The sequence below is a fragment of the Psittacula echo genome, assembly GCF_963264785.1.
Source record: "Psittacula echo genome assembly, chromosome: 32".
Taxonomy (NCBI): domain Eukaryota; kingdom Metazoa; phylum Chordata; class Aves; order Psittaciformes; family Psittacidae; genus Psittacula; species Psittacula echo.
In genome coordinates this window covers 424,978-444,544 of record NC_137767.1, presented here as the reverse complement: position 1 = coordinate 444,544, position 19,567 = coordinate 424,978, and the positions used below count along the sequence as shown (strand labels likewise).

At 57.3% G+C, this 19,567-nt stretch overlaps 1 protein-coding gene across 1 annotated transcript in view; it reads right to left on the bottom strand.

The window, feature by feature from the left end:
• Positions 1-19,567, bottom strand: part of POLR2A (RNA polymerase II subunit A) — a gene marked incomplete at its 3' end in the record, with an annotated part of 61,922 nt that overhangs the window by 39,202 nt on the left and 3,153 nt on the right. The window contains exons 3-10 of the mRNA XM_080636399.1: positions 19,059-19,195; positions 17,040-17,213; positions 13,030-13,311; positions 11,819-11,980; positions 10,684-10,904; positions 7,647-7,779; positions 4,374-4,498; positions 2,460-2,670 (exon numbers count right to left, since the gene is read on the bottom strand). Of these exons, the coding sequence (XP_080492525.1) occupies positions 2,460-2,670; positions 4,374-4,498; positions 7,647-7,779; positions 10,684-10,904; positions 11,819-11,980; positions 13,030-13,311; positions 17,040-17,213; positions 19,059-19,195 (1,445 nt within the window). The remainder of the gene's footprint in view (positions 1-2,459; positions 2,671-4,373; positions 4,499-7,646; positions 7,780-10,683; positions 10,905-11,818; positions 11,981-13,029; positions 13,312-17,039; positions 17,214-19,058; positions 19,196-19,567) is intronic.

Here is a 19,567-nt window from a genome sequence, read left to right as displayed (position 1 = left end):
TCCTAAGGGTGCTCAGGTCCCTCCTATCCATCAAGGGCACCCCATTGGCTCCTAAGGGTGCTCAGGTCCTTCCTATCCATCAAGGGCACCCCATTGGCTCCTAAGGGTGCTCAGGTCCCTCCTATCCATCAAGGGCACCCCATTGGCTCCTAAGGGTGCTCAGGTCCCTCCTGTCCATCAAGGGCACCCCATTGGCTCCTAAGGGTGCTCAGGTCCCTCCTATCCATCAAGGGCACCCCATTGGCTCCTAAGGGTGCTCAGGTCCTTCCTATCCATCAAAGGGCACCCATTGGCTCCTAAGGGTGCTCAGGTCCCTCCTATCCATCAAGGGCACCCCATTGGCTCCTAAGGGTGCTCAGGTCCTTCCTATCCATCAAGGGCACCCCATTGGCTCCTAAGGGTGCTCAGGTCCCTCCTATCCATCAAGGGCACCCCATTGGCTCCTAAGGGTGCTCAGGTCCCTCCTATCCATCAAGGGCACCCCATTGGCTCCTAAGGGTGCTCAGGTCCTTCCTATCCATCAAGGGCACCCCATTGGGCTCCTAAGGGTGCTCAGGTCCCTCCTATCCATCAAGGGCACCCCATTGGGCTCCTAAGGGTGCTCAGGTCCCTCCTATCCATCAAGGGCACCCCATTGGCTCCTAAGGGTGCTCAGGTCCCTCCAGTCCATCAAGGGCACCCCATTGGCTCCTAAGGGTGCTCAGGTCCCTCCTATCCATCAAGGGCACCCCATTGGCTCCTAAGGGTGCTCAGGTCCCTCCTGTCCATCAAGGGCACCCCATTGGCTCCTAAGGGTGCTCAGGTCCTTCCTATCCATCAAGGGCACCCCATTGGCTCCTAAGGGTGCTCAGGTCCCTCCTATCCATCAAGGGCACCCCATTGGCTCCTAAGGGTGCTCAGGTCCCTCCTGTCCATTAAGGGCACCCCATTGGCTCCTAAGGGTGCTCAGGTCCCTCCTGTCCATCAAGGGCACCCCATTGGCTCCTAAGGGTGCTCAGGTCCTTCCTGTCCATCAAGGGCACCCCATTGGCTCCTAAGGGTGCTCAGGTCCCTCCTATCCATCAAGGGCACCCCATTGGCTCCTAAGGGTGCTCAGGTCCCTCCTATCCATCAAGGGCACCCCATTGGCTCCTAAGGGTGCTCAGGTCCCTCCTGTCCATTAAGGGCACCCCATTGGCTCCTAAGGGTGCTCAGGTCCCTCCTGTCCATCAAGGGCACCCCATTGGCTCCTAAGGGTGCTCAGGTCCTTCCTGTCCATCAAGGGCACCCCATTGGCTCCTAAGGGTGCTCAGGTCCCTCCTATCCATCAAGGGCACCCCATTGGCTCCTAAGGGTGCTCAGGTCCCTCCTGTCCATCAAGGGCACCCCATTGGCTCCTAAGGGTGCTCAGGTCCTTCCTGTCCATCAAGGGCACCCCATTGGCTCCTAAGGGTGCTCAGGTCCTTCCTGTCCATCAAGGGCACCCCATTGGCTCCTAAGGGTGCTCAGATCCTGCCTCTGGCCCCATAGGCAGCTCCCAGCCCCATAGGAAGCTCCGAGCCCTATAGGATGCGCTCAGCCCCACGGGCAGCCCCATAGAACCCTATCCCCATAGGCAGCTCTGGCCCTATAGGATGCGCTCAGCCCCATAGCGCCCCATAGAGCCCCTTAGCACCCCATGGAGCCCCAAAGGCACCCCATAGAGCCATAGAGCCCCATAGACACCCCATAGAGCCCCATAGACACCCCACAGAGCCCCATAGCCACCCCACAGAGCCCCATAGCACCCCATAGACACCCCACAGAGCCCCATAGCACCCCACAGACACCCCATAGAGCCCCATAGACACCTCATAGAGCCCCATAGCACCCCATAGACACCCCATAGAGCCCCATAGACACCTCATAGAGCCCCACAAACACCCCATAGACACCCCATAGAGCCCCATAGACACCCCATAGAGCCCCATAGCCACCCCATAGAGCCCCATAGCACCCCACAGACACCCCATAGCGGCCCATAGACACCCCATAGCACCCCATAGAGCCCCATAGCCACCCCATAGCCACCCCATAGAGCCCCATAGCCACCCCATAGAGTCCCACAGACACCCCATAGAGCCCCATAGACACCCCATAGAGCCCCCGGACACCCCACAGACACTCCATAGAGCCCCATAGCGCCCCATAGACACCCCATAGACACCCCATAGAGCCCCACAGAGCCCCATAGACACCCCACAGAGCCCCATAGACACCCCATAGCACCCCATAGCACCCCATAGAGCCCCATAGGCACCCCATAGTGCCCCATAGCACCCCATAGAGCCCCACAGGCACCCCATAGCACCCCATATAGCCCCATAGACACCCCATAGCACCCCATAGCCACCCCATAGAGCCCCATAGCACCCCATAGCACCCCACAGACACCCCATAGCCACCCCATAGCCACCCCATAGCGCCCCATAGCGCCGCACCCGCTGCAGGAAGACGTCCCTCTTGGTGAACTTGCGCACGGCGGTGAGCGTGTCCTGCACGATGCCCATGACGGGCCGGTTGGCCTGCGGGGTGACGATCATGCGCGGCACCATGGCCAGCTCCTGGATCTCGGCCCGCGTCTCCAGCGACTGCGGCAGGTGCAGGTTCATCTCGTCGCCGTCAAAGTCCGCGTTGTACGGGGTCGTCACGCTGCCAGCGGGGACACGGCGGGGTGAGGGGGCACCAGGGGGCAGGGGGCGGGGCCGGGGGTGTTGGGCAGGGGGTATGGGGCAGGGGGTATGGGGCAGGGGGTATGGGGCAGGGGGTATGGGGAAGGGGGTATGGGGGCAGGGGGTATGGGGCAGGGGATATGGGGCAGGGGGTATGGGGCAGGGGGTATGGGGAAGGGGGTATGGGGGCAGGGGGTATGGGGCAGGGGATATGGGGCAGGGGGTATGGGGAAGGGGGTATGGGGCAGGGGGTGTGGGGCAGGGGGTATGGGGAAGGGGGTATGGGGGCAGGGGGTATGGGGCAGGGGATATGGGGCAGGGGGTATGGGGCAGGGGATATGGGGCAGGGGGATATGGGGAAGGGGGTATGGGGCAGGGGGTATGGGGCAGGGGGTATGGGGCAGGGGGATATGGGGAAGGGGGTATGGGGCAGGGGATATGGGGAAGGGGGATATGGGGAAGGGGGTATGGGGCAGGGGGATATGGGGCAGGGGGATATGGGGAAGGGGGTATGGGGCAGGGGATATGGGGAAGGGGGATATGGGGAAGGGGGTATGGGGCAGGGGATATGGGGCAGGGGGATATGGGGAAGGGGGTATGGGGCAGGGGGTATGGGGCAGGGGATATGGGGCAGGGGGTATGGGGAAGGGGGTATGGGGCAGGGGATATGGGGCAGGGGATATGGGGCAGGGGATATGGGGCAGGGGGATATGGGGAAGGGGGATATGGGGCAGGGGGTATGGGGCAGGGGATATGGGGCAGGGGGATATGGGGAAGGGGGTATGGGGCAGGGGGTATGGGGCAGGGGGATATGGGGAAGGGGGTATGGGGCAGGGGATATGGGGAAGGGGGATATGGGGAAGGGGGTATGGGGCAGGGGATATGGGGCAGGGGATATGGGGCAGGGGATATGGGGCAGGGGGTATGGGGAAGGGGGTATGGGGCAGGGGATATGGGGCAGGGGATATGGGGCAGGGGGATATGGGGAAGGGGGATATGGGGCAGGGGGTATGGGGCAGGGGGTATGGGGCAGGGGATATGGGGAAGGGGGTATGGGGCAGGGGGATATGGGGAAGGGGGTATGGGGCAGGGGATATGGGGCAGGGGGTATGGGGCAGGGGGATATGGGGAAGGGGGTATGGGGCAGGGGATATGGGGCAGGGGGTATGGGGCAGGGGATATGGGGCAGGGGATATGGGGAAGGGGGTATGGGGCAGGGGATATGGGGCAGGGGATATGGGGCAGGGGATATGGGGCAGGGGGTATGGGGCAGGGGATATGGGGCAGGGGGTATGGGGCAGGTTATGGGGTATGCGGATATGGGGCAGGGGATATGGGGCAGGGGATATGGGGCAGGGGATATGGGTCCCGCTTATGGCTCCCACTTATGGCTCCCGCTTATGGGTCTCACTTATGGGCCCCGCTTATGGGTCTCGCTTAGGGGTCCCACTTATGGGTCCCGCTTATGGGTCCCACTTATGGGTCCCACTATGGGCCCCGCTTATGGCTCCCGCTTATGGCTCCCGCTTACGGGTCTCACTTATGGGTCTCACTTATGGCTCCCGCTTATGGCTCCCGCTTATGGGTCTCACTTATGGGTCTCACTTATGGGTCTCACTTATGGGTCTCACTTATGGGTCTCACTTATGGGTCCCGCTCAGGGGCCCCGCTCCTGGCCCCCACCTGAGGTTGAGGCGGAAGGTGGACCAGGGCAGGATGCGCACGCGGTGCCCCATCATGGACATCTTGTGCAGCGTCGGCTGCCGGTTGAAGATGACGATGTCCCCGTCGCACATGTGCCGCTCCACCTGCAAAGGGGGGGTCAGCACCCCAGAACCGGGGGGGGGCACCCCAACAGGGGGCAAAACCCCCAAAATGGGGCAAAACCCCCCCAACATGGGGCAAAACCCCCCTAACATGGGGCAAAACCCCCCCAAAATGGGGCAAACCCCCCCAAAATGGGGCAAAACCCCCCCAAAATGGGGCAAAACCCCCCCAAAATGGGGCAAAACCCCCCAAAATGGGGCAAAACCCCCCAACATGGGGCAAAACCCCCCCAAAATGGGGCAAAACCCCCCCAAAATGGGGCAAAACCCCCCCAACATGGGGCAAAACCCCCCCAAAATGGGGCAAACCCCCCCAACATGGGGCAAAACCCCCCCAACATGGGGCAAAACCCCCCCAAAATGGGGCAAAACCCCCCCAACATGGGCAAAACCCCCCTAACATGGGGCAAAACCCCCCCAACATGGGGCAAAACCCCCCTAACATGGGGCAAAACCCCCCCAACATGGGGCAAAACCCCCCCAACATGGGGTAAAACCCCCCCAACATGGGGCAAAACCCCCCCAACATGGGGCAAAACCCCCCCAACATGGGCAAAACCCCCCTAACATGGGGCAAAACCCCCCCAACATGGGGCAAAACCCCCCCAAAATGGGGCAAACCCCCCCAACATGGGGCAAACCCCCCCAACATGGGGCAAAACCCCCCAACATGGGGCAAAACCCCCCCAACATGGGGCAAAACCCCCCCAAAATGGGGCAAACCCCCCCAACATGGGGCAAAACCCCCCAACATGGGGCAAACCCCCCCAAAATGGGGCAAAACCCCCCAACATGGGGCAAAACCCCCCCAAAATGGGGCAAACCCCCCCAACACGGGGCAAAACCCCCCCAACATGGGGCAAAACCCCCCAACATGGGGCAAAACCCCCCAACATGGGGCAAAACCCCCCCAAAATGGGGCAAAGCCCCCCAAAATGGGGCAAAACCCCCCCAACATGGGGCAAAACCCCCCAAAATGGGGCAAAACCCCCCCAACATGGGGCAAAACCCCCCAAAATGGGGCAAAACCCCCCAAAATGGGGCAAAACCCCCCCAACATGGGGCAAAACCCCCCCAAAATGGGGCAAAACCCCCCCAAAATGGGGCAAAACCCCCCAAAATGGGGCAAAACCCCCCCAAAATGGGGCAAAACCCCCCCAAAATGGGGCAAAACCCCCCCAACACGGGGCAAACCCCCCCAAAATGGGGCAAAACCCCCCCAACATGGGGCAAAACCCCCCCAAAATGGGGCAAACCCCCCCAACATGGGGCAAAACCCCCCCAACATGGGGCAAAACCCCCCCAACATGGGGCAAAACCCCCCCAAAATGGGGCAAAACCCCCCAACATGGGGTAAAACCCCCCCAACATGGGGCAAAACCCCCCCAAAATGGGGCAAAACCCCCCCAACATGGGCAAAACCCCCCCAACATGGGGCAAAACCCCCCCAAAATGGGGCAAAACCCCCCCAACATGGGGCAAACCCCCCCAACATGGGGTAAAACCCCCCCAACATGGGGCAAAACCCCCCCAACATGGGGCAAAACCCCCCCAAAATGGGGCAAAACCCCCCCAACATGGGGCAAACCCCCCCAAAATGGGGCAAAACCCCCCCAAAATGGGGCAAAACCCCCCCAACATGGGGCAAAACCCCCCCAAAATGGGGCAAAACCCCCCAACATGGGGCAAAACCCCCCAACATGGGGCAAAACCCCCCCAACATGGGGCAAAACCCCTCCAAAATGGGGCAAAACCCCCCAAAATGGGGCAAACCCCCCCAACATGGGGCAAACCCCCCCAAAATGGGGCAAACCCCCCCAACATGGGGCAAAACCCCCCCAACATGGGGCAAAACCCCCCCAACATGGGGCAAAACCCCCCAACATGGGGCAAAACCCCCCCAACATGGGGCAAAACCCCCCCAAAATGGGGCAAAGCCCCCCCAAAATGGGGCAAAGCCCCCCCCAAAAGGGGCAAAACCCCCCCAAAATGGGGCAAACCCCCCCAAAATGGGGCAAACCCCCCCAACATGGGCAAAACCCCCCAAAATGGGGCAAAACCCCCCAAAATGGGGCAAAACCCCCCCAACATGGGGCAAAACCCCCCCAAAATGGGGCAAAACCCCCCCAAAATGGGGCAAAACCCCCCCAAAATGGGGCAAAACCCCCCAAAAGGGGCAAAACCCCCCCAAAATGGGGCAAACCCCCCCAAAATGGGGCCGCAGCCCCAAGAATGGGGGGGCCCCAAAAACCGGCATCTTCCGGGGCCCGAAAAGCTGCGAATTGAACCCAAAACGGCCCCAGAGGTGGCGGGGGCTCTGTTTGGGGGTGCCCCTGTACTGGGGTCCCCCCTGTTTTGGGGTCCCCCCGTACTGAGGTCCCCCTGTACTGGGGTCCCTCCTGTATTGGAATGCCCCATTGTGGGGTCCCCCTGTATTGGAGTCCCCTGTACCGGGATCCCTCCTGTTTTGGGGTCCCCATGTATTGGAATGCCCCATTCTGGGGTCCCCCTGTTTTGGGGTCCCCCCTGTATTGAGGCCCCCTGTACTGGGATCCCTCCTGTTTTGGGGTCCCTCCTGTACTGGGATCCCCCCTTTACTGGAATGCCCCATTCTGGGGTCCCCCTCTATTGGGGTCCCCCTGCATTGGGGTCCCCCCTGTACTGGAATGCCCCATTCTGGGGTCCCCCCTGTATTGGGGTCCCCCTGTTTTGGGGTCCCCCTGTTTTGGGGTCCCCCCTGTACTGAAATGCCCCATTCTGGGGTCCCCCTGCATTGGGGTCCCCCTGTATTGGGGTCCCCCTGCATTGGGGTCCCCCTGTATTGGGGTCCCCCCTGTATTGGGGTCCCCCTGCATTGGGGTCCCCCTGTATTGGGGTCCCCCTGTATTGGGGTCCCCCCTGTACTGGAATGCCCCATTCTGGGGTCCCCCCTGTATTGGGGTCCCCCTGTTTTGGGGTCCCCCTATTTTGGGGTCCCCCCTGTACTGAAATGCCCCATTCTGGGGTCCCCCCTGTATTGGGGTCCCCCTGTTTTGGGGTCCCCCTATTTTGGGGTCCCCCCTGTACTGGAATGCCCCATTCTGGGGTCCCCCCTGCATTGGGGTCCCCGTGCACTGGGGCCCCCCCGTACCTTGTAGCCCGTCTGCAGGTGCAGGTCGCTGGGCTTGGGGTGGAAGCGGAGGTCGATGCGGTCCCCGTTGTCCCTGATGATGTACTTGGCCCCCGGGTACTGGCTGTTCCCGCGGCGCACCAGCTCCTGCAGCCTGCGCCGGGCACGGCCGCGCTCACACCGCGACGCCAGCCCAGAAACACCCCCAGAACACCCCAAAAACACCCCGAAACACCCCAAATAACCCCAGAACACCCCAAAAACACCCCGAAACACCCCAAATAACCCCAGAACACCCCAAAAACACCCCAGAACACCCCAAAAACACCCCAGAACACCCCCAAGGCACCCCAAAAACACCCCAAATAACCCCAGAACACCCCAAAAACACCCCAGAACACCCCCAAAGCACCCCAAAAACACCCCAAATAACCCCAGAACACCCCCAAAGCACCCCAAAAACACCCCAAATAACCCCAGAACACCCCAAATAACCCCAGAACACCCCAAATAACCCCAGAACACCCCCAAAGCACCCCAAAAACACCCCAAATAACCCCAGAACACCCCCAAAGCACCCCAAAACCACCCCAAATAACCCCAGAACACCCCAAATAACCCCAGAACACCCCCAAAGCACCCCAAAAACACCCCAAATAACCCCAGAACACCCCCAAGGCACCCCAAAAACACCCCAAAAACACCCCGAAACACAGAGAGAACCCCAAAACACCCCCAAAGCACCCCAAAAACACCCCAAAACCACCCCAAAACACCCCAAATAACCCCCAAACACCCCAAATAACCCCAGAACACCCCCAAAGCACCCCAAAACCACCCCAAAACACCCCCAAGGCAGCCCAAAAACACCCCCAAACACCCCAAATAACCCCAAAACACCCCCAAAGCACCCCAAAAACACCCCAAAAACACCCCCGAACACACAGAGAACCCCAAAACACCCCCAAAGCACCCCCAAAGCACCCCAAAAACACCCCAAAAACACCCCCAAACACACAGAGAATCCCAAAACACCCCCAAAGCACCCTAAAATCACCCCAAAACACCCCAAATGACCCCAAAACACCCCCAAATTACCCTAAAATCACCCCAAAAACACCCCAAAAACAACCCTCACCAAATAACCCCAAAACACCCCAAATTGCCCTAAAATCACCCCAAAACCACCCCCAAAACCACCCTCAACACCCCCACAACACCCCAAAACACCCAAATAACCCCAAAACACCCCCAAATTACCCTACAATCACCCCAAAACACCCTGAAAACAACCCTCAACACCACCAAAACACACCAAAACACCCCAAATTACCCTAAAATAACCACAGAAACACTCCCAAAACCACCCTCAACACCCCAACACCCCACAACACCCAAATAACCCCAAACACCCCCAAACAACCCTAAAATCACCCCAAAACCACCTCAAAAACCCTCAACACCACCAAAACAACCCAAAACACCCAAATAACCCCAAAACACTCCCAAATTACCCTAAATCACCCCGAAACACCCCAAAAAAACCCCTCAAACCCCAAAACCACAACACCCCAAAACACCCAAACACCCCCAAATTACCCTAAATCACCCCAGAACACCCAAAACCAACCGTAAACAACCCAAAACTACCCTAAAATCACCCCCAAACACCCAAATAATCCCCAAACACCCCCAAATTACCCTAAACTAACCTCAAAACACCGAGAAACAACCCTAAACACCCTCAAAACAGCCAGAAATACCCCGAAACCACCCCAAAACCTGCTCCACACACCTTAACCCAGCCCCAAATCCCCCCTATTCCCAACCTATCACTGTTCAAGGCGGTGACGCTCTTGCCTAAGGTCACATTGACAGCGATGGCGGGGGTTCACCTCCTCCATAACCCCCCAAAACCAGCCTAAAACACCTCAAATCACCCCAAAAGCACCCCGCAAAACACCCGAAATCACACAGAACACCCCAAATCACCCCAAAACCAGCCTAAAGCACCTCAAATCACCCCAAAAGCACCCCGCAAAACACCCGAAATCACAAAGAACACCCCAAATCACCCCAAAACCAGCCTAAAACACCTCAAATCACCCCAAAAGCACCCCGCAAAACACCCGAAATCACAAAGAACACCCCAAATCACCCCAAAACCAGCCTAAAGCACCTCAAATCACCCCAAAAGCACCCCGCAAAACACCCGAAATCACAAAGAACACCCCAAATCACCCCAAAACCAGCCTAAAGCACCTCAAATCACCCCAAAAGCACCCCGCAAAACACCCGAAATCACAAAGAACACCCCAAATCACCCCAAAACCAGCCTAAAACACCTCAAATCACCCCAAAAGCACCCCGCAAAACACCCGAAATCACAAAGAACACCCCAAATCACCCCAAAACCAGCCTAAAGCACCTCAAATCACCCCAAAAGCACCCCGCAAAACACCCGAAATCACACAGAACACCCCAAATCACCCCAAAACCAGCCTAAAACACCTCAAATCACCAAAAAAACACCCCCAAAATCACCCTAAATCACCCCAACTCACCCCCTAAAGCCCAACCTATCAATGCTGTACAGGGTGATGCGCTTGGCTAAGGTCACATTGACAGCGATGGAGTGGGTCCACCTCATCCATAACCCCCCGTAACACCCCAAAACCACCCTAAATCACCCCAAAACCACCCTGTAACACCTCAAAAACACCCTAAAACACCCCAAAACAGCCTCTAAAGCCCAACCTATCAATGCTGAACAGGGTGATGCGCTTGGCTAAGGTCACATTGACAGCGATGGAGAAGATTCACCTCCTCCGTAACACCCCAAAAACACCCTAAATAACCCAAAACCACCCTAAATCACCCCAAAACCACCCCAAATCACCCCAAAACCACCCCAAACCCCAACCTGTCAATGTTGAAGGGGGTGACAACCTCGGCGAAGGCCATGTTGGCAGTGACAGAATGGATCTACCCCACCTATAACCCACCATAACACCCCAAAAGTACCCCAAATCACCCCACAAGCACCCCACAGCCCGACCTGTCGATGTTGAAGGGGGTGACGATCTCGGCGAAGGTCATGTTGGCGGCGATGGAGCGGGGCACCCCCACTTGGTCGATGGCCAGGTTGGGGTCGGGGGTGATGACCGTGCGGGCGCTGAAGTCCACGCGCTTGCCCATGAGGTTGCCCCGCACCCGGCCCTCCTTGCCCTTCAGCCGCTGCTTCAGGGACTTGAGGGGCCGGCCCGACTTCTGCATGGCCTGGGGGGGGAGAAATGGGGGTTACGGGGGGGGGGGAAATGGGGGTTCGTGGGGGGGTTGAGACCCCAAAACCATCCTGGGATCAGGTATTGGGGCAGGGATGCAACGGAGCAGCAATGGGAGCCGTCAATCGACTCCATCCCCATCCTGGGCGCCGTGGGTCTCCTCCTGTCCCCTTGTGTTGCCTCCCAGTGCCGGGGCTGCCCCTGCAGCACCCATGGGTGCCCCTCTGACCCCTTTTATCCTCCTCTTTCCCCATAGATCTGGGGCTGTTCAGCACCAGGACCCATCTCCATCACCCATCTCCATCGCCATCACCCATCTCCATCGCCATCACCCATCTCCATCGCCATCACCCATCTCCATCGCCATCACCCATCTCCATCGCCATCACCCATCTCCATCGCCATCACCCATCTCCATCGCCATCACCCATCTCCATCGCCATCACTCATCTCCATCGCCATCACCCATCTCCATCGCCATCACCCATCTCCATCTCCATCACCCATCTCCATCTCCATCACCCATCTCCATCGCCATCACCCATCTCCATCTCCATCACCCATCTCCATCTCCATCACCCATCTCCATCGCCATCACCCATCTCCATCTCCATCACCCATCTCCATCGCCATCACCCATCTCCATCTCCATCACCCATCTCCATCTCCACCACCCATCGCCATCACCCATCTCCATCTCCATCACCCATCTCCACCACCCATCTCCATCTCCATCACCCACCTCCCTCTCCATCACCCACCTCCATCTCCATCACCCATCTCCATCTCCATCACCCATCTCCATCGCCATCACCCATCTCCATCTCCATCACCCATCTCCATCTCCATCACCCATCTCCATCTCCGTCCCCATCACCCACGGGACCCCCCCGGCACCCCCTGGCTCACCCGGGGCAGGCCGGGCAGCTCATTGTCCACCATGGTGGCCACGTGGAACTGGAGCAGTTTGACGTCCTCGGCGATGACGTGCGCGGCCGCCCCGTTCTGCTCGTTGCGCCGCAGTTGGTTGTTGATCTTCACGATGTCGGCCAGCTTGTGGGTCAGGTCATCCTATGGGGGGGGGCAGGGTCAGTGGGGGCCTCCATGGACTTTGGGCACCCCAAAAAGCAATGAAGGGGAGGCCAAAGTCAACGTGGGGACACCAAAGGCAATGGGAGACCCAAAGGCAATGGAGGACCCAAAGTCAATGGGGGACCCAAAGGCAATGGAGGACCCAAAGGCAATGGGGGGCCCAAAGTCAATGGGGGACCCAAAGTCAATGGGGGACCCAAAGGCAATGGGGGACCCAAAGGCAATGGAGGACCCAAAGTCAATGGGGGACCCAAAGGCAATGGAGGACCCAAAGGCAATGGGGGGCCCAAAGTCAATGGGGGACCCAAAGTCAATGGGGGACCCAAAGGCAATGGGGGACCCAAAGGCAATGGAGGACCCAAAGGCAATGGAGGACCCAAAGTCAATGGGGGACCCAAAGTCAATGGGGGACCCAAAGTCAATGGAGGACCCAAAGGCAATGGGGGACCCAAAGTCAATGGGGGACCCAAAGTCAATGGGGGACCCAAAGGCAATGGGGGACCCAAAGTCAATGGGGGGACCCAAAGTCAATGGAGGACCCAAAGTCAATGGGAGACCCAAAGTCAAGGGGGACCCAAAGTCAAGGGGGGACCCAAAGTCAATGGGGGACCCAAAGTCAATGGGGGACCCAAAGTCAATGGAGGACTCAAAGTCAATGGGGGACCCAAAGGCAATGGGGGACTCAAAGTCAATGGGGGACCCAAAGGCAATGGGGGACCCAAAGCCAATGGGGGACCCAAAGTCAATGGGGGACTCAAAGTCAATGGGGGACCCAAAGTCAATGGGGGACCCAAAGGCAATGGGGGACCCAAAGTCAATGGGGGGACCCAAAGTCAATGGAGGACCCAAAGGCAATGGGGGACCCAAAGGCAATGGAGGACTCAAAGTCAATGGGGGACCCAAAGCCAATGGGGGACCCACCGACAACGGTGAGACCCAAAGCTATCTATGACCCCCTAACTCTATTTATGACCCCCTAAAGCCACCTATGAGCCCCCGATGGGGGGTCCCACCCCCCCTCGGCTGACCTGGTTGCGCGCGGAGCCCTGCATGACGACGGCGGGCCGCACGGCCAGGGGGGGCACGGGCAGCACGGTGCACACCATCCACTCGGGGCGGGCGAACTTGGGGTCCATGCCCAGCACGAAGCACTCCTCGTCCGAGATGCGCTTGAAGATCTCGTGCACGCGCTCGGGGCTCAGCAGGATCTTCTTCTCCTGCGAGTCCTCGTTGACGTGCTTCCATTCGGCGTAGAGCTCGAGGCCGGAGCGCCGGATGCGGGGCTGGTACCGCCCGCAGCCGCCGTGGCCCTGCGGGACGGGAGAGCGGGGTTCATGGGGGTAAAGGGGGTTCAGAGGGGGAGGAACAGGGTCCTGGGGGCAGGAAATGGCGTCTACGGGGCATCAATGGGGTCCCATTGGGGTATGAATGGGGTCCGTGGGGGGAGGAACAGGGTCCTGGGGGTAGGAAATGGGGTCTATGAGGCATCAATGGGGTCCATGGGGCATCAATGGGGTCCCATTGGGGTATGAATGGGGTCCGTGGGGGGAGGAACAGGGTCCTGGGGGTAGGAAATGGGGTCTATGAGGCATCAATGGGGTCCATGGGGCATCAATGGGGTCCCATTGGGGTATGAATGGGGTCCGTGGGGGGAGGAACAGGGTCCTGGGGGTAGGAAATGGGGTCTATGAGGCATCAATGGGGTCCATGGGGCATCAATGGGGTCCCATTGGGGTATGAATGGGGTCCGTGGGGGGAGGAACAGGGTCCTGGGGGTAGGAAATGGGGTCTATGAGGCATCAATGGGGTCCATGGGGCATCAATGGGGTCCCATTGGGGTATGAATGGGGTCCGTGGGGGGAGGAACAGGGTCCTGGGGGTAGGAAATGGGGTCTATGAGGCATCAATGGGGTCCATGGGGCATCAATGGGGTCCCATTGGGGTATGAATGGGGTCCGTGGGGGGAGGAACAGGGTCCTGGGGGCAGGAAATGGGGTCTATGAGGCATCAATGGGGTCCATGGGGCATCAATGGGGTCCCATTGGGGTATGAATGGGGTCCGTGGGGGGAGGAACAGGGTCCTGGGGGTAGGAAATGGGGTCTATGAGGCATCAATGGGGTCCATGGGGCATCAATGGGGTCCCATTGGGGTATGAATGGGGTCCGTGGGGGGAGGAACAGGGTCCTGGGGGTAGGAAATGGGGTCTATGAGGCATCAATGGGGTCCATGGGGCATCAATGGGGTCCCATTGGGGTATGAATGGGGTCCGTGGGGGGAGGAACAGGGTCCTGGGGGTAGGAAATGGGGTCTATGAGGCATCAATGGGGTCCCATTGGGGTATGAATGGGGTCCGTGGGGGGAGGAACAGGGTCCTGGGGGCAGGAAATGGGGTCTATGAGGCATCAATGGGGTCCATGGGGCATCAATGGGGTCCCATTGGGGTATGAATGGGGTCCGTGGGGGGAGGAACAGGGTCCTGGGGGCAGGAAATGGGGTTTACGAGGCACCAATGGGGTCCATGGGGCATCAATGGGGTCCCATTGGGGTATGAATGGGGTCCGTGGGGGGAGGAACAGGGTCCTGGGGGCAGGAAATGGGGTCTACGAGGCATCAATGGGGTCCATGGGGCATCAATGGGGTCCCATTGGGGTATGAATGGGGTCCGTGGGGGGAGGAACAGGGTCCTGGGGGTAGGAAATGGGGTCTATGAGGCATCAATGGGGTCCATGGGGCATCAATGGGGTCCCATTGGGGTATGAATGGGGTCCGTGGGAGGAGGAACAGGGTCCTGGGGGCAGGAAATGGGGTCTATGAGGCATCAATGGGGTCCATGGGGCATCAATGGGGTCCCATTGGGGTATGAATGGGGTCCGTGGGGGGAGGAACAGGGTCCTGGGGGCAGGAAATGGGGTCTATGAGGCATCAATGGGGTCCATGGGGCATCAATGGGGTCCCACTGGGGTATGAATGGGGTCCGTGGGGGGAGAAATCGGATCCTGGGGGCAATAAATGGGGTCCACGGGGGTGATAATGGGGCTCATTGGGGTGGTAATGGAGCTCCATGGGGTAATAATGGGGTTCATAGGGGGGAGAATGGGGTCCATGGGGCACAAATGGGGTCCATGGGGTGATAAAGGGGGTGCATGGGGGTGATAATGGGGTCCATGGGGGTGATAATGGGGTTCATAGGGCATAAATGGGGTCCATGGGGGTGATAATGGGGTCTATAGGGGAATACATGGGCTCTATTGGGGTAATAATGGGGTCCATGGGGGGAGGAACAGGGTCCTGGGGGCAGGAAATGGGGTCCATGGGGCATCAACAGGGTCCCATTGGGGTATGAATGGGGTCCATGGGGGGAGAAATCAGACCCTGGGGGCAATAAATGGGGTTCATTGGGGCATAAATGGAGTCCATGGGCTATTAATGAAACCACAGAGCCATTAATAGGACGCTTGGGTCACTAATACATTAATTAATTGACTACTAACGAAACCACAGAGTCATGAATACAACGTTTGGGTCGCTAAGGCATTAATTAATTGGCTATTAATGAAATCCCGGGGCCATTCATAGGACCCTTAGGACACTAATACATTAATTAATTGGTTATTAATGAAATCCCGGGGCCATTAATAGGACCCTTAGGTCACTAATACATTAATTAATTGGCTATTAATGAAATCCCGGGGCCATTAATAGGACCCTTAGGACACTAATACATTAATTAATTGGCTATTAATGAAACCCCGGGGCCATTAATAGGACCCTTAGATCACTAATACATTAATTAATTGGTTATTAATGAAACCCCGGGACCATTAATAGGACCCTTAGGTCACTAATACATTAATTAATTGGTTATTAATGAAATCCCGGGGCCATTAATAGGACCCTTAGGACACTAATACATTAATTAATTGGTTATTAATGAAATCCTGGGGCCATTAATAGGACCCTTAGCTTACTAATACATTAATTAATTGGCTATTAATGAAATTATAAACTCCCTAATATGAACCTTGAGTCACTAATATACCAATGCATTAACTATCTATTAGTTATTATTAGTTATGGGTCCAGGGGCTCACTTAGGGGTCAGTCAGAGGTCACTTGTGGGTCACTTCAGGGTTACTTAGGGGTCTGGGGTGTTGCCTAGGGGTCACTCAGGGCTCACTTAGGGGTCACTTGTGGGTCCAGGGGCTCACTTGTGGGTCACTTTGGGGTCACTTGGGGGTCACTTCAGGGTCACTTAGGGGTCAGTCAGGGCTCACTTATGGGTCCAGGGGCTCCTTTGTGGGTGACTTAGGGGTCACTTCGGGGTCACTTAGGATCCGGGGGGGGTCACTTTGGGGTCATTTAGGGGTCACGTGTGGGTCACTTGTGGGTCAGTCAGGTCTCACTTAGGTGTCAGTTATGGGTCCATGAGGGTCACTTGTGGGGCCAGTGGGGTCACTTATGGGTCCAGGGGCTCACTTGTGGGTCACTTGTGGGTCACTTAGGGCTCACTTGTGGGTCACTTCTGGGTCACTTAGGGCTCACTTGTGGGTCACTTGTGGGTCACTTAGGGCTCACTTGTGGGTCACTTGTGGGTCACTTGTGGGTCACTTAGGGCTCACTTAGGGGTCACTTGTGGGTCACTTAGGGGTCACTTGTGGGTCACTTAGGGGTCACTTAGGGGTCACTTAGGGCTCACTTAGGGGTCACTTCTGGGTCACTTAGGGCTCCCCAGTGGGTCACTTAGGGCTCACTTGTGGGTCACTTGTGGCTCACTTAGGGCTCCCCAGTGGGTCACTTAGGGCTCACTTGTGGGTCACTTGTGGGTCACTTAGGGCTCACTTGTGGGTCACTTAGGGCTCACTTGTGGGTCACTTCTGGGTCACTTAGGGCTCACTTAGGGGTCACTTGTGGCTCACTTAGGGCTCCCCAGTGGGTCACTTAGGGCTCAATTGTGGGTCACTTGTGGCTCACTTGTGGGTCAGTCAGGGCTCACTGAGGGCTCACTTGTGGGTCCCCGTGGGTCCGTGCGGCCCTGACCTTGTCGCGGGCGAGGTCGTCGTCGCCGTCGGGCTGCTCGAGCCCGAACTTGTGGTCCATCTCCTCGCCGCCCTCGCAGATGTTCTTGCCCTTGCAGAGGTCGTAGACGTGCGAGAGCCGCTTCTTGGGCTGCCCCTTGGACTTGCCCAGGATGTCCCGGATCTTGGGGTTCGCCTGGGGGGGCAACAGCGGGGTTGGGGGGGAGAAAAGGGCGTTTGGGGGGGGAGAAACCATCAGGTTTGGGTGAGAAAATGTTGGGTTTGGGTTAGAAAATAGCATTTTGGGGAAGAAAACGGCATTTTTGGGGGAGAAAACATCGGGTTTGGGTGAGAAAATGGGATTTTGGGGAAGAAAACCGCATCTTGGGGGCACAAAATGGGATTTCTAGGCAAAAAAATCCTTTTGGGGTTAGAAAACGGCATTTTGGGGAAGAAAAGGGCATTTCGGGGGAGAAAACGGTATTTTGGGTGAGAAAACATCGGGTTTGGGTGAGAAAACGTTGTTTTGGGGTTAGAAAATGGCATTTTCAGTGAGAAAACATCGGGTTTGGGGGAGAAAACGCTGGGTTTGGGTTAGGAAATGGCATTTTGGGGGGAGAAAAGGGCATTTTGGGGCAAAAACCGGCATCTTGGGGTGAGAAAACATCGGGTTTGGGTTAGAAAAGGGCATTTTAGGGAAGGAAACGGCATTTTGGGGAAGAAAACATCAGTTTTGGGTGAGAAAACGTTGGGTTTGGGTTAGAAAAAGGCATTTTAAGGCAGAAAACGGCATTTTGGGGGAGAAAATGGCATTGTTGGGTGGAGAAAATGGTCTTTTGGGGGTCAGAAAACGGTATTTTGGGGGGAAAAACAACAATTTAGGGTGAGAAAGCATTGGTTTTGCGTTATAAAATTGCATTTCAGGGTGAAAATTGCATTTCTAAGCAGAAAACATCATTTTTCACTTAGAAAATGGCATTTTTTGGGGGGAAAAATGACATTTTGGGGGCAGAAAACGGCGGTTTTGGGTAAAAAGCCATCCTTTTGGGTTACAAATTGGCATTTTGGGGAAGAAAATTGTATTGTGGGGGCACAAAACAGCATTTCTTGGAGAAAAAATCCTTTTTAGGTTAAAAAATGGCTTTTTTGGGTTAGGAAAATGCGTTTTGGGGCAAAAAATGGCATTTTGGCGTGAGAAAACATTGGGTTTGGGTTAGAAAAGGGCATTTTGGGGAAGAAAATAGCGATTTTGGGGGCAAAACCATCATTTTGGTGTTACAAAACGGCATTTGGGGAAAGAAAACGGCACTTTGGGGTGAGAAAACATCGAATTTGGGTGAGAAAAAGGCTTTTTTAGGTGAGGAAATGGCATCCTGGGGAAGGAAAACGGCCTTTTTGGGGGAGAAAGGATCGTTTTGGGGTTACAAAAACCCCCATTTGGGGGTCAGAAAACGTTTGTGTGGGTCAGAAAATGTCATTTTGGGGTCACAAACCCTCACTTTGGGGTCAGAAACGCTCACTTTGGGGTCAGAAACGCCCATTCTGGGGTCAGAAACCCCCATTCTGGGCTCCGAAACACCCATTTTGGGGTCACAAACCCCCACTTTGGGGTCAGAAACCCCCACTTTGGGGTCAGAAAGGCCCATTTTGGGGTCAGAAAGGCCCATTTTGGGGTCAGAAAGGCCCATTTTGGGGTCAGAAAGGCTCATTTTGGGGTCAGAAAGGCTCATTTTGGGGTCAGAAAGGCTCATTTTGGGGTCAGAAAGGCTCATTTTGGGGTCAGAAAGGCTCATTTTGGGGTCAGAAAGGCTCATTTTGGGGTCAGAAACGCTCATTTTGGGGTCAGAAACCCTCATTTTGGGGTCAGAAACCCCCATTTTGGGGTCAGAAAGGCCCATTTTGGGGCCAGAAACCCTCATTTTGGGGTCAGAAACGCCCATTTTGGGGCCAGAAACCCTCATTTTGGGGTCAGAAAGGCCCATTTTGGGCTCAGGAAGGGCGCGCCCCATCGGTGCCCCCCAAGTGTGGGGCAGGCGCTCACCGCGTCCACGAGCAGCTTGGAGCAGAAGAAGCAGACGCAGCGCAGGATCTTCATGGTCTTGGCCAGGAACCCCACGTGGAAAACGGGCTTGGCCAGCTCGATGTGCCCAAAGTGCCCCGGGCACTCGGTCATGTTCCCTGCGGGAGAGAGCGCCCGCCGCGGGGACGGGGACGGGAAGGGGGCAATGGGGAAACGGGAACGGGGCAATGGGGAAACGGGAACGGGGCAATGGGGAAACGGGAACGGGGCAATGGGGAAACGGGAAGGGGGCAATGGGGAAACGGGAAGGGGGCAATGGGGAAACGGGAAGGGGGCAATGGGGACGGGGAAACAGGAAGGGGGAAACGGGAACGGGGCAATGGGGACGGGAATGGGGCAATGGGGACGGGGAAACGGGAATGGGGACGGGAATGGGGACGGGAATGGGGACGGGAATGGGGACGGGAATGGGGCAATGGGGACGGGGAAACGGGAATGGGGACGGGGATGAGGCAATGGGGACGGGGATG